General features: G+C 35.8%; 1 protein-coding gene across 2 annotated transcripts in view; it reads right to left on the bottom strand.

Annotated features, from left to right (window-relative positions):
* The window catches only part of SLC4A10 (solute carrier family 4 member 10), a 210272-nt gene that overhangs the window by 147988 nt on the left and 39130 nt on the right, over positions 1 to 23154 (bottom strand). For both annotated transcript variants that reach the window (XM_087435291.1, XM_087435292.1), the window contains exon 3: positions 3300 to 3446. In XM_087435291.1, coding sequence (XP_087291417.1) covers positions 3300 to 3446 — 147 coding nt within the window. The remainder of the gene's footprint in view (positions 1 to 3299; positions 3447 to 23154) is intronic.

Here is a 23154-nt window from a genome sequence, read left to right as displayed (position 1 = left end):
AACTGAAAAAAGTAAAATCTAGGAAGTTCCACTGCTTAGAGACCACCAAGGTGTCAAACCTTTGTCCCTGATAAAACAGATCTCAGGTCTAAATGTTAATGAAGATACTCAGATGGTTGGGGGAGGAACGAGGCAGGTGGCATTCAAAAATAGTGGCTGACACATCAGACAGAGAATCTGGGCCACCCGACTTATTTCTGTTTCACCAAATAAAGAGGCAGAAGCTTCTTAGGATCAATGGTTCTTGATTCTAGCTGGATATTAAATCATCTGGGGTATTTTTTTAAAATACCAGTACCAAAGGAAATAATATTAATTAAAGTTTGAGGGTGGGGCTCAAAAAAAATCAATATTTTTTTTAAAGCTCCTCATATGATTCTAACGTGCTAATGTGCATATAAGTTACCTAAGGATATTATTAATACACAGATTCTGATTCAAGAGGTCTGGGGTGGAGCCTGAGGTTCTGCATTTCTTTTTTTTTTTTTTTTTTTGTGAGGAAGATCAGCCCTGAGCTAACATCCATGCTAATCCTCCTCTTTTTTTTGCTAAGGAATACCGGCTCTGAGCTAACATCTATTGCCAATCCTCCTCCTTTCCCTCACCCCCAAAGCCCCAGTAGATAGTTGTATGTCATAGCTGCACATCCTTCTAGTTGCTGTATGTGGGACGCGGCCTCAGCATGGCCGGAGAAACGGTGCGTCGGTGTGCGCCCGGGATCCGAACCTGGGCCGCCAGTAGCGCCGCGCACGCACTTAACCGCTAAGCCACGGGGCCGGCCCCAGATTCTGCATTTCTAATAAGCTTGGAGGTGAGGCTAATATTGCTAACTTATGGATCACACTTTGAATAGTAAAGTTTCTAGAATAGTGGATCTCAACTTTGGGTGCACATTAGAATCACCTGTGCTTGGACCCCAACCACAGAGATTCTGACTGGTATGGGGCTTGGCCATCAATATGTTCTTAAAACTCCCAGGTGTAATCAATGTTGAGAACTACTGTTCTGGAAAAACAGACATAATGCACCCAGCTGTGGAGAAAGAGAGGACAGAGGCAGAGGGAACAAACTTATTTTTGTTTGTTTGCTAAATGTTTCCAAGATGATGTCAATATATTTTCTCAAACACTAGAAGATGATGAAAACTCTAAGTAACCATTAAAGCTTAATCCAACATATAATCCATTCCCAGAGTCTAAGAGGGAATCTGTACTAACTATAAGCAGCTGGAGCTTGAATGAGAAAAATCTACCCAACTGTCTCTTTATTACATTCCCAGACTCCACTTCATGAAACAAAAGACGCCTGAAAACGAGGGGGACACTTTCACATCTCCGCTCCCTGCCCACTGACTCTGAGACGCCATCCTCTATCATGCGGTACAGGATACCCAGAGTAGTTTTATTTACACACTCCCCACCAACAATCATTCTGTCTCTGGCAGAAGTACATGGTTGTTGGGGAAGTTTAATGCCCATAACTATACACAGAGATGGAGACAAGGTGCATACAGATGGTAGTGCCTAAGAAAAAAATATTAACAGTCTGTAAAAATACTACAAATCAATGAAGAGTCAAAATAATCTCAATGGCCCAAAGGAAGATCATACCTCTGAAAATTATCTACTTCAGGATCAAAAGAAAATGTCCAGAAATAGCTGGGGATCATTAATAGACTAGAAAAACATACTCTACCAAGCAGAAAACAAAAGCCTAATTAGGAAAGGATGGGAGGAAACGTACAGAAAATAGGATGAGATAAGAAAGAATTTTAAGAAAACTAAAAATGCAACTAGAAAATCAAAATCCATAATAGAAGTAGTAAAATGAAGAACTGATATTGCCAATAGTCAAATGAATAATGAGAGACAAACTTTAAATTACAAAGGAAAAGGACAAAGAGCTGATATCATAAATCCAATATGCAGATAATTAATATTCACAAAGAAGAGAACAAAGTAAATGGAACAGAACCAGATAAAATAGGAAAATGTTCTCTAAGTGGAAAAATATCAGTGTGTGCACATTGGACAGGCTTTTTAATACAGCCACCATTAGGCCTACCTTAGCAAATTTTCTTAGTTAAAGGGACACAGAAAATTGTCGATAAGCACTCAGGCATGAAAGACATGACCTTAAAAAATGAAAAGAACATAGACTACAGACTTCTTTGCCACACTTATTGAAAACAGATATTGACGAAAGCAATATCTATAAAGTAGTAAAAGTAAAATTGTTACCCCAAACTTTATATGCCACTAACTTAATTCATATCTGAATACAACTGAATGACTAAAGGGAGAATGTGGGTTTGAGGGCGGTTGGGGACTGTTTAAGAGGGGAGAGACTCTATCATGTTTAAAAGATGATGAGAATAATCCAGTTGAGAGGAGAGGTCAACTAGATATAAATTGTGTAAATTTCCAGGTGGGAGAGAACAGGAAGTAAACATAATTGAAAAGAAAATTCCCACATTATATCAAGAGATAGGAGGATATTTGCAGATGTAGGCATATAGGTGTGTATGTTTAATAGGAGGGAAGTTGAATGAATTCTTTCTGATGACATATAAGGAAATAAAGAAAGAATGATAATAACATGGACTGGAAAAAAGTAGAGAGATCAAGTAGTTACTCAACCAAGCAAGAAGGATAAAAGCTGTGATCAGAGAGCAAGTGAATGCACTGGTGACTTCAGAGGTGGAGTAATTATGGATGAGTAGGTGAGCCAGGTGCAGTGAAGGAGAGGGCCATAGGAGATAGGAAGGTCGAGGAACCCAAAGCCAGGTTCTTGGTTATGTCATGTACACAGGCTCTCATGACACTCAGGAATTGTTAACAAGTACCATATCACTATACTTTGATATTCTGTATACACTTTCAAAGGAAGAACATTGAAAATAGTAGAACATTCATGTTCTAAGGTGAAATTTGGGCGGCATCAGCAATAGTGTAAGTGGGAAGTTAAAAAAGGCATTTCCCCCGGATTTTCAAACCACTTAGAGCAATGACTTTGTATAAATTATCAAGAGTTTATACAACTAAGCTTTACTACGTAAATATATTTCCTCAATCACAAACCTAAGCCAATTCTCACCTTCACAAAGTAGAACACAAAAGAAAAATAAAGATCAAGCTTTCTCTCTCCCACTTCTCCCCAGTCTGCCCAACCCAACATCATTTACAAAAGTATAAACAATTTTATGAATATGAGGTATTACTGCTAATTATAGATTGTACAAACAAGTATAATATTACTATAATCATAAATTTAATAAAAGCAAGGAGAAAGATTCTTACCAAAGGAAGGTGACTCCCTTCCATCCTCTAATCCCGAATCTCGCTCTCTGTCTCTCTTTCTGTGTTTATGACCACGATGCCTGTGACGTCGATGGCTTTTTCTTCCTCCCAGGGGCACATGAACTCCAATAAATAGTGTCCGATGACCTTCATCAAAAGTAAATGCACAAATTAAAGTCTAAATTATTCCAGAGCACAGAAGATGATGATTTACATATTAATGAAAACTCAGTTCAATTCAATCCAGCAAACAGTTTTTGAATGTTTATATGTACAATTTGGGTCTTGGCACTTTATTTTAGCACTATACCTATTTAAGTATACCACAAGTCTATCACAAACATTTACAATACTAATTATTTGGTTATATATTTTATAATCACCATTAATTTAACTATCTTAATAATCTCTCTGCTTCTATTCCCCATAGTTTATAACCATACTCTCCTCATTAAAAAAAAATTGTCTACTTTCTCCTCAACTAACCACGTTCTCACCAGCTCCCTTCCCTTCACAATTAAGTGTGTGAAACAATCACTATCTCTAATAAAACAGATTTCACCAAGGCCCCTAGTAAGGCCAAATTCCATGGAGTGTTTTCAGTTCTATCCGTGGCACCTGATATCATTGACCACTCTCTTCTCTATGACTTTACTTTCTCTTGGTTCTTCTCCTCCTCCTTTGTTTTATTCATATTAGTTTCCTTCGCTCGTTCTTATATTTACTCATTCAAGGTTGGAGAACCTTAGGGCTCTGTCTTTGATCTCACGATTTTAACTAATACATATATATTGCAGGCTCTGAGACCTACATCTTGATGCCAGATCTTTCTCTAGGACTGCAGACCTATGTATCCCTCCACCTATTGGACATACTACTTAGATATCCATCCCACAGGCATGTCAAATGCAATATATCTATGGAACTCATCCTTTTCTTTGTCTTCCAAGTATTAACTACCTGTCTTCTATCTCAGTAAATGCACCATCTGTCCAGTCATCTCAAAGCCCATCTAATTTATCACCAGGTCCTACTTTACATCTCTTGAATCCATTCTCTCTTCAATATCCTTAGTTGGACCCTCATCATCTTTCACCAGGACTATTAGAACATTTTCCTTATTGTTTTTTTTTCCTAACTCCAACCTTGTCCAATCTCTTATCTATCCTTAATGCTGATGACTTTTTTTTTCAAAAATGCAAATCTGACTACATTACTCCCCTGCTTTAAACTCCTTGATTGCTCTCTGTTGCCTATAAGATAAAGTTTTTAGCACTCTATGAGGCCAAACTATATCTGACCTCTGCCTATTTCTCCAGCCAGGCTTCTAAACACACTCTGCTTAACACAATACAATCCAGTGTGTGCGCCTTCATCCCTGAATAGCCAGATGTTCTCAAATCTCTCTGCTTTTACTTAATGCTGTTATTCTTCCAACTGTATGAAATGTCTTTGTTTCTCCAGACTATCTGATGAATACCTACTCATTTCCCAAGTCTCAGTTCAAAGATTATGCCATCTATAAAATTTTTCCACTCTAAATATAGTTGACCATTTTGCCCCTTAGGACCCTCTAGCACTTAATCAGATAAATTAAAGCACAATAACTCTTGATTGTAATTATTTACTTATAAGTAGTTTTCCTCTTATGAATCTTCTCTAGGGAAGGCCCATGTGTTCATCATTTTGTATCTTTGGCACCTGACACAGTGCCTGGCATACAGCAGATGCCTAACAAATGTTTACTGAAATTATGAATGTCTTATTGAGTGGTATTGTGCTAGGTATCAGGGATACACGTATAAATAAGAATTTATTTTATTCTCATAAATCAGCAGGTTTCAGCTCTCCCAACTTATGTAAAAAGTGGCATTCACAAGTAGGATATGTTGCACTCGGTATCACCTGGATGAATATATCAGAATCAATCAATGAGAAGAAGATGTGCACCCCCCAAAAACAGACATGCATTAATGTATGCATTCAACACAATTGCAAATTTCTGACATCATTATTTTCATGGAACTTGAACAAACAATCTAAAATGTATAAGGAAAAACTTGAAAGAAAAATAACCAAGTTCAGGGAGAGAGAACTTACCTCACCAGATATCAAGACATACCACAAAGTAGAATACTTCAAATAATTCACAAACTTTGGCATCTTAAACATTAGTAATTTCAAATTACTTGGACCATCACTACATTGTAATCTCTAATACGTTGAAGGCTATCAATCAGGGAGAAAGTGTAGGGCAAGAAAGAGAATTCAGATGGAGCCTTGCATAACACTAGCATTTAAGACTCAGAAAAAGAGAAATCAAAGGCTTAAAAACAATTAAAAAAAAAAATGAAGTCACAGACTTCCAATTAAACATGGGAGATTGAACATCTGCTTTTTATCTCTACTGTTTCTGGAAACTGTCTTCTTAATGCCAAGTTAGGAAATGATTTCTTAAACAGCACTAACCATAAAAGAAATGATTAACAAATATTTTTACATTAAAATCAAGAACTTCTCTTCATTATATGAGGGTGGGGAAAAAGAGCCTCAAAGCATGAAAATATATTTGCAACACATATAACTGACAAAGGACCAATACACTAGATATAAAAAGAAATCTTACAAATCCTAAGAAAAAGATGAAAATCCAATGAGAAAATAGGCAAAAAACTTGAACAGGCACTTAATAAAAGAGAAAATTCAAATGGCTAATAAACATAGGAAAAGGTGCTCAACTCCATTAGCTCTTAGCAAAATGGAAATTCAAACCAGAATGAGATATCTCTATATTCCCACCACCTTGGCAAAAATTGAAATGGTTGACAATTCTATGCCTTGCTGTGACACAGACGAGTTTCTCACGTACACCTAGTAGTAGTATACTACTGGTGGAACTACTTTGAAACAGTGTTGCATTTTCTACTGAAATTGAAATTATCCATACTTTATGACCCAGTAATTTCCCGGGACCCTAGAGAAATGCACGCAGATATATTTACGTATAAGAGATATATAAGAATGTTTATAGCAGCACTGCTTATAAAGACAAAACACTGGAAACAACCCAAAACTCCATTAATAGAATGTATAAATGAAGTAGGGTGTATCCACACAATGGGATATATACAACAATGAAAAAATTACAGATATGCACAAAAACATAAATGAATCTCACAAACATACTATTAAGCAAAAAAAAAGTATAACTCCCTTATAAAGCTTTCAAAATAGAAAAACTAAAATATATTGTTCAGGGATGCATACACAGGAAAAGATCAATACAAAAGTCAGGATAGTTTCTACCTCGGGCATAAAGGAGAGTAGGAGTTGTGACTGGGGAGAGGCACATGAAGAGCTTTCGTGGTGCTAGAAATGTTCTGTTTCTTGATACAAGTTTTTGCTTTAAAAATATTTATTAAGGGGGCTGGCCTGGTGACGTAGTGGTTAAGTTCGTGCACTCTGCTTCCACAGCCTGGGGTTTGCTGGTTCGGATCCCAGGCGCGGACCCACACACTGCTCATCAAGCCATGCTGTAGCAGGCGTCCCATATATAAAGTAGAGGAAGATGGGCACGGATGTTAGCCCAGGGCCAATCTTCCTTAGTAAAAAGAGGAGGATTGGCAACAGGTGTTAGCTCAGGGCTACTCTTCCTCACCAAAAAAAAAAAATTTATTAAACTTTAGGGGCCGACTGTGTGGTGTAGCAGTTCAGTTCGAGCATTCTGCTTTGGTGGCCTGGGGTTTACCAGTTCAGATCCTGGGTTCAGACCTACTCACCGCTCATCAAGCCATGCTGAGGTGGTGTCCCACACAGAAAAACTAGAAGGACCTACAACTAGGATACACAACTATGAACTGGGGCTTTTGGGAGAAAAAAGAAAAAGAGGAAGATTGGCAACAGATGTCAGCTCAGGGCTAATCTTTCTCCAAAAAAAAAAAAAAAGAAACCTTTATAAAAAAGAACTTATTTATTAAACTTTATACATAAGCTTTCTGCACTTTTCTGTATGTATGCTTCACTTCACAGTTATTAAAAAAAAAAAAGAGAGTTTCAAGAAGGTGCAGTTACCAGTTTACACACTAAAAATGAGTCAAACAAGATTAAGACTAAAAATTAGCCATTACAGTTGGAAATTAATGTTTATCTGTAACCTTCTTGAGAGCATTTTCAGTGGATGGCGAAATGAATAAAAATTGAGGAAGTTTAGACAGTGAATATCTCCTAGAGTTGCAAATAAAGACTTTTCAGAGAGGTGGTACTTGAACTAAATTTAAAGATTGCAAAGGTTTCTAACAATTACTGATTAAGATAACCATTCCCAGATGGACAAATATAAAGGGCACCATGGACCTGGCTGGCAAGTCTAGAGGGCCTGACTGGATATAGTGAATATTGCCTTTGTTTGTGGAATGTGGATCTGATGGGCAATTGCCAGAAGTAACATCCTAAGAAGTTACCAAGTCAAGGCTAAAATAAACAATCTGAAACCATATCCAAACATCATGAGATGAGAAAAGGACGCCAAGACACACAGCTGAACTGATGTCTTGAGGACATTAAATGCAAGGAAGACCAAGCTGAAGGAATTTCCGGAGGCAGAATCTTGCAGGGCTGGTTAAAAAGTCAGGACTCATTTGGGTAAATAACTCTGAGCACAATTGCTGGATCATACGGTAAGCTTATGTTTACCTTTGTAAGACACTGCCAGACTGTCTTCCAAAGTGGCTGTACCATTTTGCATTCCAACCAGCAATGAATGAGAGTTCCTGTTGCTCCACATCCTTGTCAACATTAGGTGTTGTCAGTGTTTTAGATTTTAGCCATTCTAATGGGTGTTCAGTGGTATCTGACTATTTTAATTCGCAAGTCTCTGATGACATATGATGTGCAGCATCTTTTTATATGCTTATTTACTATCTGTATATCTTCTTTGGTAAGGTATCTGTTCAGATTTTTTCCTATTTTATAATTGGATTGTTTGTTTTTGTATTGTCGAATTTTAAGAGTTCTTTGTATATTTTGGATATTTCCTTTATTAGATATGTGTTGCAAGAATTTCCTCCCACTCTTTAGCTTGTCTTTTCATTCTTGTAACAGTATTTTTTGCAGAACAGAGGTTTTAATTTTAAAGAAGTCCAATTTATCAATTTTCCTTTCATGGATTGTGTTTTTCGGTGCTGTATCTAAAAAGTCATGGCCAAATTCAAGATCATCTAGATTTTCTCCTATGTTATCTTCTAAAAGTTATATAATTTTGTGTTTTACATTTAGGCCTATGATCCATTTTGAGTTAATTTTTGTGAAAGGTATAAGTGTCTAGATTCTAATCTAAATACCTAATTCATTCATTAGGTATCGGCTCAAATAAGTTGAAAAACAATGTTCACACTAAAACTTGCATACAAATGTTTATAGTAGCTTTATTCATAATTGTCAAAAAAAAATTGGAAACAACCAAGATGTCCTTTAATAGATGAATGAATAAACAAACTGTGGTACATCCATACAATGGAGTATTATTCAACAATGAAAAGAAATGAGCTATCAACCACGAAAAGACATGGAGGAAACTTAAATGCATATTGCTAAGTGAAAGAAGCCAGTGAGAAAGCTAAACACTGTAGGATTCCAACTATATGATGTTCTGGAAAAGGTAAAATATAGAGACAATAAAAATATCAAATGTTGCCAGGGATTCAGGGGGAGGGAGCAGGGATGAATAGGCGGAGCATAGGGCATTTTTAGAGAAGTGGCACTGTCCTCTATGATAGTGTAATGGTGGATATGTAATGTTATATATTTGTTCAAAACCCATAGAAATATACAAAACAAAGAATAAATCCTAATTTAAACTATGAACTTTAGTTAATAATATTATATTAATATTGGTTCATCGATTGTAACAAATGTACCACACCAATGTAAAACGTTAATAATAGGGGAAACTATGTACGGAGTGGAGGGGGCATATGGGAACTCTGAACTTTCTGTGCAATCTCTGCAAACCTAAAACTGATCTAAACAATTGTCTTTTAATTTTTTTTAAAAAAGTCAAGACTCATAGCTCTAGTCATGGCACTGAGTAGCTTAGCACTGACTAGCAATAGAGAAATTTATTTCATGAGGATGTAGAAGCAAAAGGATAAGCAAATAAGGGGGTATTTGTGTCAGTGAGTAGATTACATGTAAGAGGAGAGAGGGCTAGCATTGTGTTCTCAGGGTCATACATTTTAGGAAAATTTATGCATGTAAGATACCTTCATAATGGGGGGCACTTGAGTGTCTATGGACATTTTGGGAAACTAAGAGGGAAGAGAGTTGGAGAAACATTTAGGTTGGGTTTAATGGAACATATTTACGTGATTCACAGACATTTCCATATATGAGTAAGCTATTGTTAGCGATCCTAGAGTTGGAATAGCTTCCAGGAATACTCCTAGTACCCACTGTGCCAAACTCACCTGACACGATGACACAAAGGTTCAGGGCTGAAGTGGTGTCACAATGTGCAGAGGTATCACAATCTACCTAGGCATTAGAAGTATGTGGGTAGTGGAGAAGAAGCAAAGTTTCAATTGTATAGAGCCAGAGTTAGTCTCTGGAAAATTCATCCAGATCTTATAGGTCATATATGCAAAAAGCTTGATAGAAGTTTTCTTAAATTTTAAGACAATCCTGAAAATGTTCATGAAATTGTAAATAAGTTGTAAAGATGAAAGAAATCTTTCTAGACTATCATTAATAAAAAAATAAATTTTAATTAATCATGATAAAGACTGAGTTAATTTTCCATATTCTTTACAGAAAATAATACTAAAATATTGCTGACATTATAAGTCAAAAATTTAGGTAAAAAAGTATTACAGAGGTACGTCAGGCAGTTAATTAAAAATAGTATGCTATTTGTCCAAATGTTATGACTTTGTGCTATTTATCAGTTTCCAAATAAGTATTTGTTTTGATTTTTTCTCATTCTAAATAAATATTCACCTCTGTACCTAATCTGTATTCAAATTTTGAATTCTTTTTTTTAGAGAACCCACAAAACTGCATATGCTTCAGTCCCCACAAAACCTAAATCTGCCCCTAATACCATCGATATATGGACAACTCCCAATTTTGTGTCTCCAGCTCAAACCTCTTTCCCAAACTCCAAACTGGCACATCCAATTGCTTACCTGACACCTCTACTGCATGTCTAAAAGACATTTTAAAATCAACGTGTTCAGGACTAAACTCCTAATATTCCCCATCCCCAGCCCCTCCAATAAACTGCTCCCCACAATCTTGTCCATCACAGTTGATGACAAAACATTTGTCTACTTGCTCAGACCAAAAACCGTGGAATCATTTAAGACTCCTCTCTTTCTCTTAAGCCCACAACCTATCCATTGGGGGAACCTGTTGGGACAGTTTTCAAAATATATCCAGAATTTGTCCACTTATTATTTCACTTCATCACTCGGATCAGGGCCACATCACACCCACCCTTGGTTACTGCAACAGCCTCCCAAACAGAAGAGTTTATCTTTAGACCCCACGGTCTGTTCTAAACACAGCAGCAGTGTAGTTCTCTTAAAATGCAAGTTAGATCATATCATCTCTCAGCTAAACCTTCTAATGTTACCCAATTTCACTCAGGGAAAAGGCCAAGGTTTTTCTAATACTCCACAAGGCCCTCTGCGATCTGCACACCCCATTCTTGTTAGCTCTCTGATCTCTCCTGCCGATCTCCTTTTCACTCCATTTCCCTCGAGCCACGCTGGCCTCCTTGCTGTTCTCACTGCCCCTGGGAACTCCCCACTGTGTTTTTTCACTGCCTGAAATATTCTTCCTACTTGGATAATTCCTCACTTCCTTCAAGTCTTTGTTCATATTTCACCTTTTCAGGGAAGCCTACCTATTTAACGTTACACCCTACCCTCTCCAACCCTTCAGGCCTGTCATTCTCCTCTATTTTTATTTTTTCTATAGCACTCACATACCATGTAATCTACTTATTATGTTTAGTGTTTAACTTCTAGTTTCCCCCAGAAGTTTTTAAATTTAAGAAGAGCAGGGATCTTTGCTCTGTTCACTGACGTAGTCCAAGTATCTAAAACAGCACTTGATAGTTCTTGGTGCTCAATAAACTTTTATTGAGTATATAAATCTTCTGCATAAATAGAGATGATATTTTTAAATAAAATACATATATAACATACATAATAATGCGTTATGCTACTAAAGACATTAAGAAACTAAGAATGGAAACAAAGCTATTGCCACAAATTTTACAGCAAGAGCAGTGAAACAGCCACAATTTATGGCTATGAAACCACAGAGAAAATATTTCCATGTTTCTGTATGGTTAGCAACTCGAAAGCACAGAAAACTGGAATCTGGGTTAAAGGACAAGCTTTGGAAGTTAAAGGTCGACTGAATGGATAGAGACCTTTCAAGAGATGTAGACACTTATCTCGCAGATTTATGTGTTTACATTTCAAAAGATAATAAAGACTCAGAGCTCCTGACTGGTTTGTATTCCAAAGGGTTTAAACTAGGGACCCTCCCCTTCTCTTCCCTGAGATTCGCGTATATAAAGGAGATAAGATTTCCCTCCCTCTCTCAGGAGGGGAGAAGACAGCTGTATAGTAATTCCTATATAAACTCCCAATTCATAATTTTAGGGCTCCCCTCCGGTGCGTATAATCATCTAGTTCTCATAGCATTATCCTGAAGGGGAAAAATGGGGCATGGAGAACCAATGTGGTTATTGCTGCAAGTAATAATAATAGTCTGCCCCTGATCCAGAAACGTCATGTTTACTTTTAGAACAAAATAAATAAATGTAGATATTAAAAACTTATCAACGGATTTAGGAGATTTTCTAGAAAGATTATATGAGATAACATAATAGATATAAAATATTGAACATGATGCCCATTAACATAGACACTGATACTTGTTAGTTCCCTTTCTCCTTCATACCGCTCACCATCAGTGGCTTAAAGGAGTAAGAAAGCAAAATAAAATATTCCTGTCCCATTTCATTGTCTTCCTGCTTCTCTCTACATTGCCAACTTTTCTAATCTCAACTATAATAACCCTGGCCTAAGGAACTAGAGAATCACCTCAGATCCTGTGGAAAATAGTATACAAATAACATTTCCAGGTTAATATTACCATAAATTTTTCCTACAATATTATGTCCAAAATTGAATTTTCCCTTCTGGCAGACATCACTTAAGGAGACAAAGAATTCAGAAACTTAATGATAAATGTCTTTGTTCTGAAATGACTTAATTATTAAACATAATCTGAATTATTTTTCAAGATTATATAGGGAATAATATTATTTTATGATAAATAAAGGCCAAAAATTTGGTTAAAAGAAGGAATCTTTTCAAATGGGCATTTCTTAAATTAATCAAAATGATCAACAAGAATTAACTTTATATCATGTTAAAAACCCCAAGATAAATAAAAATAGAGAACCATTTGGATATGAATATACTTTGAAAAGAGTGAGAATAGAACAGTGCTGTTAAAAGAAAAGATTTTTTGAGATAAGCACAGAACACCAGAATTTATTCAGAATTTACCTGTATGTCAGTCGAGAGAAAACACAATTTCTCCATTAGGAGAAACAAAACAAAGGGTGCATTAAAGGTAACACTGCTTTTTGAGCACAAATCTTGCTGTTGCTGGATTTTTGACACTTAAATTGTGTGGATACTATCTTGTCGAGCAGGTCCAGAATTATTGTAAATGTTTTCATTAGAGGATTATAATACTAAAACAACTCTTGAAGTGGCTGTGGTCATACTACACCAATGTTTACAAAATGTAGCAAGGAAAGAGATGCATTTGGGGATTGTAAGGAATCCTACTATGATTAATAATAATACTAATAAACTACTCTCCTTTATTTAGCTGGCAGGGAAGGGGTCACGGTATCTACTCTTGAAAAGAATTGTGTATTTTTTTCCGTGAAATGAATATAACACAGCTGGTGCATAATTACTGAGCTGCTGCAGCCATCTAGATGTGTCAATCATGGGAAAAGGTCAAGTACATTAAGCTGAATAAGCATGTGATCTTTAATTCCATGGAGACTCTAACAGAGTCAGAAAACACAACAAGGCACCATTTATCATAATATATCAAAGACTCTAAGTCCAACAGAAATTCTCTGCTGAGGGAGAGCAATAGAGAGAAAGAAAAGAGACCAAGAGGGTGTGAGTGAGTGTATGCACGTAGTAAAGAGATACTATTAGGCTACTGCACTGTTGTTTCTTGTGTTGGTTTGCTGAGAGAAAAAGAAAGTGTCAACCCAGTGCTGATCACAGTCACCTGACCCTAGGGCCTTATTTGTAATCATTACAAAACAAAGGGCCCACATGACTGTGACTATTCTAGACAGAAAATAGAAATCTTGGAAGTGCTAATGTTGCTCATGAAAAGAACCATAGTCTGAGATTTTACTAGTTTAAAAGGTACTGTGGCATATTTTCAAAAACACTATTTCTTATAGTTTATAACATTGTCTTGAGCAAAACATAGCAACTAAACTACTTCATATCTTGAGATAGCAGTGTTAGTTTTCATCTTGGGACATAAAAAGTCTCAATATGTAAGTCTCAACGTTTCTTGAATAAATGAATGAATCCCAATAATATGTATTTTCTAAGAAAAAAAAAGACAGGAGAATTCCCAGTTTTGATAGGCTGTAACACAGCTTGGTTTCGGGTGCTGACAGTGCTCAAAGAGAGACTGGAGTTCAAGTCATTCAAGAAACGGGATATTAAGGAATGCTTATAGGGTATGATCCTTGCACTTAAAAAAGATAACCATCCAATTGTTGAGAACTCACATCCAACAAATAAAACAGCAGTAAATAATACAAATTAGAATACAAATAAAAAGCAGTAAACAATACCAACCTGTATTAAAGCTAATGTTCTTGTGTGGTACCAGCCATTAAATGCTGTTGAAGTTCACAGTAGAGCGAAATCAAGGATAACGTGGGCAATCGGGGAAAGTCTGATGGAGAAGGTAGGACTTTACTTGAGTCTTAATAAGTAAGTTTTGGATTAGCAGATGAGTGGGAAGTCTAGAAAAAGGAGATAAAGTGCCCAAAAACGGAAGAGCAATTTTTGGGGACAATGTGAGGTGTATGTTAGAGCAGGGGAAAAAAGAAGGTGAGATAGAGCATGTATTTTTATAACCACAAAAGCTTGCAATTTCACTATTATTTTAAAACATTTATGTTTTGTTTTATTTTGCAAGGAAGAGGGAGAAAATAGATTAACATATGTTCCGGCATACTTAAAAAATGAATGCAAAAGAGAAGGTAGTACTCCCCACCTCCTTAACCCATTTTAATTAAATTATGAATTCTGAACAGCCCTGCCACTTTGCTTCAGGGAAATAGGTTAGGAAATGAGCAAAAATGTAAAACTGTAAAGTTTTCCACATTTAGTTTTGTAGTGTATTAATCTGAAAGACGTATGCACATGCAGAAAGTGGCTCATTCTGGAAATTAAGGACAGAAGGGCATGCTTGGAAAAAACTGAAGACTTGTTGAGAAGAAAAACAAGAGACCTTCATGAAGAAAGTTGACGGAATTCAACTATGAAACTGAAGGAATAAAACAATGGAAACATCTGAAAGCAAAGATGAAAAACACTTGGCAATTCTGTATAGATGTTTACAAATAAGAAATAGAAAATGTGGTAGATTTTTTATAATGGCCACAATATTTTAGCAGCTTCTCCCATCAAGAGGTGGAATCTATTCCTCCAACCCTTAAATGTGGGCTTGGCCTGTGACTTGTTTTGACCTATGGGACATTAGCAAATGTGACACAAACAAAGGCTTGGAGAGTGCTTGTACATTGATTTTCCCTCTGTTGCTTCTGGGAACTCTTACACCACCGTGTAATCAGATCTACCAAATCTGTCTAATTTTATCACATATAACCACCAGTATACACTCTCTTAGCACCATATACTTCCTTATAAAACTTTTCAAAATTTCAATTAAATAACTAATCATATAATCAGGTATATAATGCCTATGATAGGCTCCATAGACAGTAATATTGTCTGTCTAATCATGTTTATATTCCCAGTACCTGCCATATTCAAAGCTCAATAAGTGTTTCTTGAATAAATAAATGAATGACAACAAATCCAGACCCTTCTTCACGGCATTTTATGCTGTAGTAGGCTGGAATATTTAAAAAATTGGCTGACAAAGGAGAGAGAACTTTAAAGAAGATAGGATTTGTATTGGCAAGTGAAAAATAGATAGCATGCCTTGTAAAGAGAGTCACAGGAACACAGAGGGTCCAGAGATATGTATTAGCATACTTAACCTTGTTTTTATCAGGAAGTAAAAAGAATTTTTATTTCCTTAAACATTCATTGCAATAAACATGGATTTATACTGACATGTAGAAACTATGTTTCTTATTTTTCCATTTTTTTACAGGAAAATTTAGGTGAAAACAACGACGCGCATTCTGCCATATATAACCTGGCAGCAGTGGTGTGCTGGAGCTGGCTTACACAGTTCACCAGAGCCAGCTGTACACATTTCATCCTAACGCTGTGTTCGGTGAAAACACTTAGACGATGCGAAATCAGCCATAGAGAAAGTATTTAACCATGAAAATTAGCAAATGCTACAAATCAAGGCTATGGGAGGCTAGGGGGGAAGGGAAGTCTGAGAGGGTTATCAGAACACCACTGGTTGGTGCCTGGTGGAGGCATACGATGGAACTTGCTAATTTTCTTTTCTTGTTAAGTTGCTGACAATTCTCTATACTCACAAGTAATCTGATCAATTTACCTTAATAAATTATTATTACCTTAATAAATGAATGACTTCATTTTCTAGAAAGACCCACTTGTGTAGTTCAGTAATTATGTGGATATTGAGTAAGTACCCACCTCTGAGTGAAGAGAATAAAATAATTATTCTGGGCGAGGCAAAAGCGTAGAGCTAAAATGATGTTGAAAAGTGCAATTAGGGGTCATCCTCCCTCCTGCATCCATTTTCCTCCTCAGATTTACATAGAATCCAACGAGCCTTTCAGGAAGAAGGGAAGGTGAACCCAAACCCCTTTACTTTGAGATTTAAAGTCATTAACCATTTCTGAAGGTATATAGTGCCCTAAATGAGGACAAGCAAGAATGGATCACAGCCCCCCACTACTAATCCCCATCGAGAGGAAACACCATTGCTGGGAGGAGAGCCTGGCCTGTTTCCCAAACTCAACAGCAACCACCACAAATGCACCACGTGCATGAGTGTGTGTGCGTGTGCATGTGTGTGGCTGGTTCTAGGCCCATGTTGTGACTGATGCTAAAGGCCCTTCTGACAAAATCACTTAGGTACAAGGAGCTTACCTTGAGCGGGGAAAAGGTATGCCGATGTGCCCTGACAATGAGGAAAATGAAAGACTTGGGTCACTAAGAAGTATAACATTTAAGGCTCAAGGCAGGTTTTGGTATATGTGTACGTGGAGGAGGAGGTTGCGTGGCTGACTGGACAAGACTGTACAGATAAACCAGAAAGGATCAACAGCTTTAATGGACAGGGTCTTACACCAAATGATGGTGGGTAGTCACATAACTCTAGTGCAACTTCCATCACCTCCACTCCCTGGATGCCACTAGACTTGTACTTGGTGGTAGAAGAAACTGAGACTAAGGAGCTAGGCTGCCCAGTGTTAAACATTTGTTGAGATCAAATTTGAGGGGCATATGTTGTATGACTGGGAAATCTAGAAAAAGGAGATAAAGTGTCTTTTTTTTTCACTGCTGTGTTACTAGTACCTGGAATAGTGTCTGGCACTTAAAAATAGGCACTCAATAGAGAGTTGGAGGAATGAATGAATGAATGAATGAATATGAAGTCCCATTCATTCTCACTGACAGTGGCAACAAGTTAGAAACATTAAGGACTGATTCAACCATTTAGTCTAAATAACCCCAGGGAACCTGGAGAGGAGAATTGCAGGAGAAATACCATACTTCCAGAATATCCAGGCAGGTACTACCTCTGAGTTATTGTATATTGAATGTTAACCAAATATGACCTAATTTCATATCTCGAAATAATGAAGTCAGACATACCCTTTCCGTAAAAAAATTTTAGATTTGATGGTATTTTTTGCCACATCTTTACTTCAAATTGCTTTCTTCCTCAAGAAAGGTATAGAATAAGTTTCTGTGGTTTTCAAGAGGCATGAATAATTTACAGGACATTTTTTAAACCCTTCGTTTATAAAGAGTGAGCAGTTCTTTTCAAATTTAAAACTAATGAACTTTTCTTGTCAGTCAGAGAACTGAAAAACTTCAAGGTATTTAAATAGGAAAGTTAATAAGGAATTTTTATTTTAAAACATACTCTAGAAGTTCATCTAAAGATCATAGAATTTAGAGCTGGGAAATTCTTTAGAGATCACCTGATTGAAACTTCTCATTTTAACACGTGAAATAAACAGGAGTTGAAGAAATTAACAACATTTCTAAAACTAAACATTGCTAAGTAGCCATATCCAATAGAGTGATTTTAACAACTTAATAGTTTTTTTTCCTCATGTGAAACTCTATTTCCACGTAACATGAAATGATAGTATATTTCATCTTCCATGTAACAATCTTTCAAACACTTTAAGTCAGCAGTCATGTTCTTTCTAAGTATTCCCTTAGCATTTTCCTCAACTAATATTTGTATGAGATGACTTCTCCTGAGGTCATAGCCATCTCTTCAGTGTGTCTACCTTAGGTACATTCAATGTGTGAAAGTCCACAGGACACATCAGGAGCATTTTGGTAATGTCCACATGGACTCCAACAGCACTTATAGGTGGAAATAACATTCCAGGAAGCGAATCATCTAGGGAAATTATGAAGAATAAGAAGAAAAGAAAAATCAAGTACAGATATGGAGAGAAACCAACTTTTAAAAGATATATGAGAATTGTCAGAGGTTTGAAGAAATAGCTGGTACTTCTCACATTATGTTAATGTGAGTATATTTTGGTACAATCATTCTGGAAGCCAACATAAAAACATGTATCAAAATTTTAAGTTTATAACTTTTTGAGCCAGTAATTCTCTTTCTGAGAATTATATCAGGAAGGTCAAGTGCACAGAGCTACGTATACAATAATGTTCAGAGCAGTTTTGTTTAAAAGAGAAAAATGAGAAATAGTCAAAATGTCCACTGATAAGAGATTGATTAAATAAAACATGGTACAGCCATGTAATGAAATGCTAAGTAGCGATTAAAATGGATAATATCTATATTAACAGGGAAAGATATGAAAGTTTTTTGAATTAAAATAGAGTAGTTTAAGAATAAAAATGTACCATAATTCCATCTACTATATGTAATTTAGTTATAATCATGTGTCTGTTTCTGACATATAATTAAATTAATATTCTGTTCATAATATTAATTCCATTATTATTCTGTTCAGGATATTAATAGTATTACTTCTAGGTGGTAAGTTTTGAGGGTTGTTGGTTTGTTTTATTTGCCGTCTTTATGCTTTTTATATTTCTTGGATTTTTCTAACTGAATTCATATTATTTTAACTTTTAAAACAATAAAACTATTTTAATTTGGGGAAAAATATGGAAATGTCAGGCCGAATAAGAGGGACCAGTGAATAAAATAAAAAAAAACAACTACAAAGACACAAGAGAGATGAGAGAAGAGAACAATTTACAAACTAGGGCATAATCAACAGTTTTAAAAGCAACAGAGAATTCAAAAGGGCTGAGGACAGAGGTCCACTGTAGTTGGCAATTAAGAGCACTGTTTTAATAGATAGAATGCAGATTAGTAAACCATAAGAGAAAATTAAAGTGAGATAGCATGAGAGAAATAAGCCATTCACATAAACAGTTAATATCTCAACTTACTAAACATGACTTTCATTTTCTTGATTGATGTTCTTATTAACTGCACTGGTGTTGCTGACACTATAGCTTTGTATTAATCACGGTGATGTCATAAAACACTTTTGTGTGATATTGTCATCTGATTAAATCATGGCAATTTATCATTACAAGAAAAAAATTGAGTTACGCAAAGAAAAAATAGGTATAATTCTAAATAATTTAGCTGGAAATTCAAAATCCTTTGCTAGTAAGACTGTAATACTTTTATTACAAATGGTCCCAAGGTAATTTAGAAGCAGTTTTGAAAGCAGTCAAAAAGAATATTCATAATTTCCCTGCCGCAGAGACAAAAGCTTAATTTACCAGCAGAAAATTAAAAATGTACTTCCTTCTAGTCATGATTTCAGTCATTTTGGTTTCCTTTATTATCTTTCCACCTGAAGCTCACTAAGGGGTAGAAATGATAGAGAAAGGAAGGCAAGAGAATCAGTTTTTTCACTGTGCTTTCAGCAGTTCTGACACACTAAGGGAATAGGAATGACTAGGTAGCCAGGAAAGAGGGAAGATAGAATGAGGGCGTAAACAAGGTCTCTGGGAGAAAATATAAAAGACAGCATTCAGAAAAGTAGTCTCAGAATACTGGTGCTCAAAATGGAATTAATTCAATTAAGGTTCCAGTGGTACTAGTACTGCTAAAATTATAGGTGTATATTATCCAAAAAATTAAGAACATCACCTCTTTCAATTATTCAATTTATTTCAATAAATGAATAATATTTATTCAATTTCAATAAATTAATAATATTTATTCATTATTATCAGTATTTATAGCAATTGATATTTTAAATGTAAACATTTATGTGCAAAGTGGTCACTATAATTTTTTTTCCAACAGGATCTAGAACTCAAGAGCCCTATTGACAGCACCAGTATCTAAACCTCCTTAGAGAACGAAGCGCGTAAAACAGAAACTGGCTGATTGCTTGTATCCTATTAGCACTTACTTAGATATTGGTGAGTGATGATGACTTCCCGAGAAAAGTCCTAACTGACTGGTAGCCTACCCCTGCTTATACTGCGAGAGGATCCTGTAGAGAGGAGATAACCTGTGGAGGCTATGATCACATGCAGTGGAGGAGCTTTAAAGTAGGATAGCTCTAGGGGGAAAGATTAGCAGCTGAAATAGAGATTTAAGAATTTAATTAAGAAGCAGACTAAGCTGATCTCCTCCACAATATCACCTTCATAGTACTACTCCCACACTATTAAAGTGCGTAACTAAATAACGAACACACTTAAGTCTCAGATGCCTGGAAAACTCAAATGAAAAGTATGATGTTAATATAAACCTATGTGGTACATAGAAGCTTTGTCATTTGTGGTTTGTCTTCAAAGTATTAAGTATTTTTCAAGAAAAATATTTAAGGATTAAAGGAATAATTTCTTTGCCTTAAAGCTCCCTCTTTTAATATTCATAGGATTACATGTAATGTAATGAAAAGGAATTTCTTTTCATCTATTATATCTCTGAAATAGTAATTGATTGAAAATGTGACATATACATACAACTCAAACACACAGTTTTCACAGAGAAGATGTCTTAAGTCACACGTAAGAGCAAATACCCTAAATACTGTACTGTGCCTTTGCTAGGTAGAGTACAGTATTAAATGGAGCCTGATTTATAAGGAATGGTGAAGGTAAATGAACAATATGGGTTCTTGTTCTAAAATCGGCTACCTAAAAACTGACTTCCTAAGCTAGGGATGCAAAATGTATAAATAGGACCCCTAAATTATGAAACCATAAATTTGTAGGATTTCTTAGCCACATATACACATTAGAATATATGTTACTATCCTCATACAAACACATGTCTATAACCAGTTGCAACTAATCTAATAAACCATGACCAAATTTAGAAAAATACTTTAGATCTTTCAAATTCACTTAAAACTACAATATACTGTAAAAGAAGACTATAAATATCAAGTTACCACTCACTTTAAATAGACAAAATATCATAAATAAATTACATACCAAAATTAATTGATGTGGGTCACATACAAAAATTATGTGAAACAATTAAAATAAAGAAATATGGAACATGATGTAGAGCTCATTGAGAGTTAATTTTAGGAATAAAAATAAATTCCACTATCAAAGACTTTAAAAGAATATTCTTTTATTTGGTTCTTATTCTTAGGATACTCATGGAAAAATAGAACAGCTCATTATGAAATGTGCATAGGTGGCAAAGTTAGCTCAATGAGGGAATGAAATTTACTATTGGCTATTTTTTTCTGAAATCTTCAGTATTCATCTATTTGCCTAATTTCGATCCTCAGATATCCAAAGTGTTTGGCAGGCAAAATGTACAATTTCAAATGGATTTTGTATAATAAATTAACTGCACTAATTATTACCAATAGACCAAATACCACTTAGAATTGCCCCATTAATTGACATTGAGCCTATATCAACAATACTAAATTGCACAAAAGTTAGTCAACCAATAATAGCCAGAAAAATGATTCTTTTTCAAAGAAAAGACATTTGGAATAAGGAAACAATAAAGACTATTCATTTTTTGATGCAGCAGAGACAAGAATTTAAAATAAGAGAACATGAGGTTTTTGTTTTTGTTTTTTTTTAATTTTATTTATTTACTTATTTTTCCCCAAAGCCCCAGTAGATAGTTGTATGTCGTAGTTGCACATCCTTCTAGTTGCTGTATGTGGGACGCGGCCTCAGCATGGCCGGAGAAGCGGTGCGTCGGTGCGCGCCCGGGATCCGAACCCGGGCCGCCAGCAGCGGAGTGCGTGCACTTAACCGCTAAGCCATGGGGCCAGCCCCGAACATGAGGTTTTAATAAAACTAGTCTCCAGTGGGAAAGAGGCTTTCCTATTTGTAGGAATGAAGCTGTCTAATGGGAATTTACTAGCTATAAACTTTTCAAATTTTTGCAAAATCATTTGGAAAACTATTGTGATATGGGTACTAACTAACTATCCAATTCCTTATTGCTTCATAATAGGACAGTCTCAACTTTTTTTAAATAGTCATGGTCAAGTGAGTAAATATACCCAAGTCTTCCAGTTACTAATCATCTTGCTCCATTCAGTCACCTAAAAAACAAGGCTCAGCATTATCTTTAATTCTATAACACAGTCATTAAAAGCCCAGACTCTTGTGGGTTTGAATCCCTGCTCTACCACTTGCTAGTCACGTGGCCTGGGCAAGTCAATCTTTTGTGCTTTAGTTTCTTTATCTGTAAAATGGAGATAACAATAGTACTTACCTCACTGAGTAACTTCAAGGATTAATTCATTCTCCACTATCTGACCTACCCCATGCTAATATTTAAACTTTATCTCCAGTCACTCTTTACCTCCAGTGCTTTAGCCACACCATATGTGCCATTCCAGAATATAACAGATCCCTCCTTGGCCTTCAGAACTCCCGTTCATCCTTCAAAGCCCATCTCTGTCTCTGTGAAGTCAACTTGGGTTTCTCTCAGCAGAATCCACTTTTTCCTTCTATTGGCAATTTTTTGTGATAAAAGATTAGAAAGAAAAGATCTAGGCCTAATTTTTGGCTTTTTCTTTTCTTTATCTTTTCAAACGATTTTTTACTTCGGTTCCAAAATATTGTATCATGATTATAAGATCAGCACTCATTATCTACGGTTTTTTAGTGAAAAACACTTTTGACATTACACTGATTATGGTCAGATGATTAAAGTTATCTTAAGATATATTAAAATATAGTTAATGATTATATTTATCTTAAGTGCTCAGGAATGCATTGGGTGAAAGGAAGAAAGTAGGAGGGTACTACCATTGGTAGAATTATGTTGTATGATAGCTTTATGCTAGGTGCTTTACTTACATTATCTTTGGACTTTGGGTCCATAATATATTAAGTGGTCCCCAAAGGATATAAAC

The sequence above is a fragment of the Ceratotherium simum genome, chromosome 9, assembly GCF_057802395.1.
Source record: "Ceratotherium simum simum isolate JZ-2026a chromosome 9, ASM5780239v1, whole genome shotgun sequence".
NCBI lineage: Eukaryota > Metazoa > Chordata > Mammalia > Perissodactyla > Rhinocerotidae > Ceratotherium > Ceratotherium simum.
Note: the sequence above shows the minus strand (reverse complement) of the source record. Positions and strands in the feature narration are given on the sequence as shown.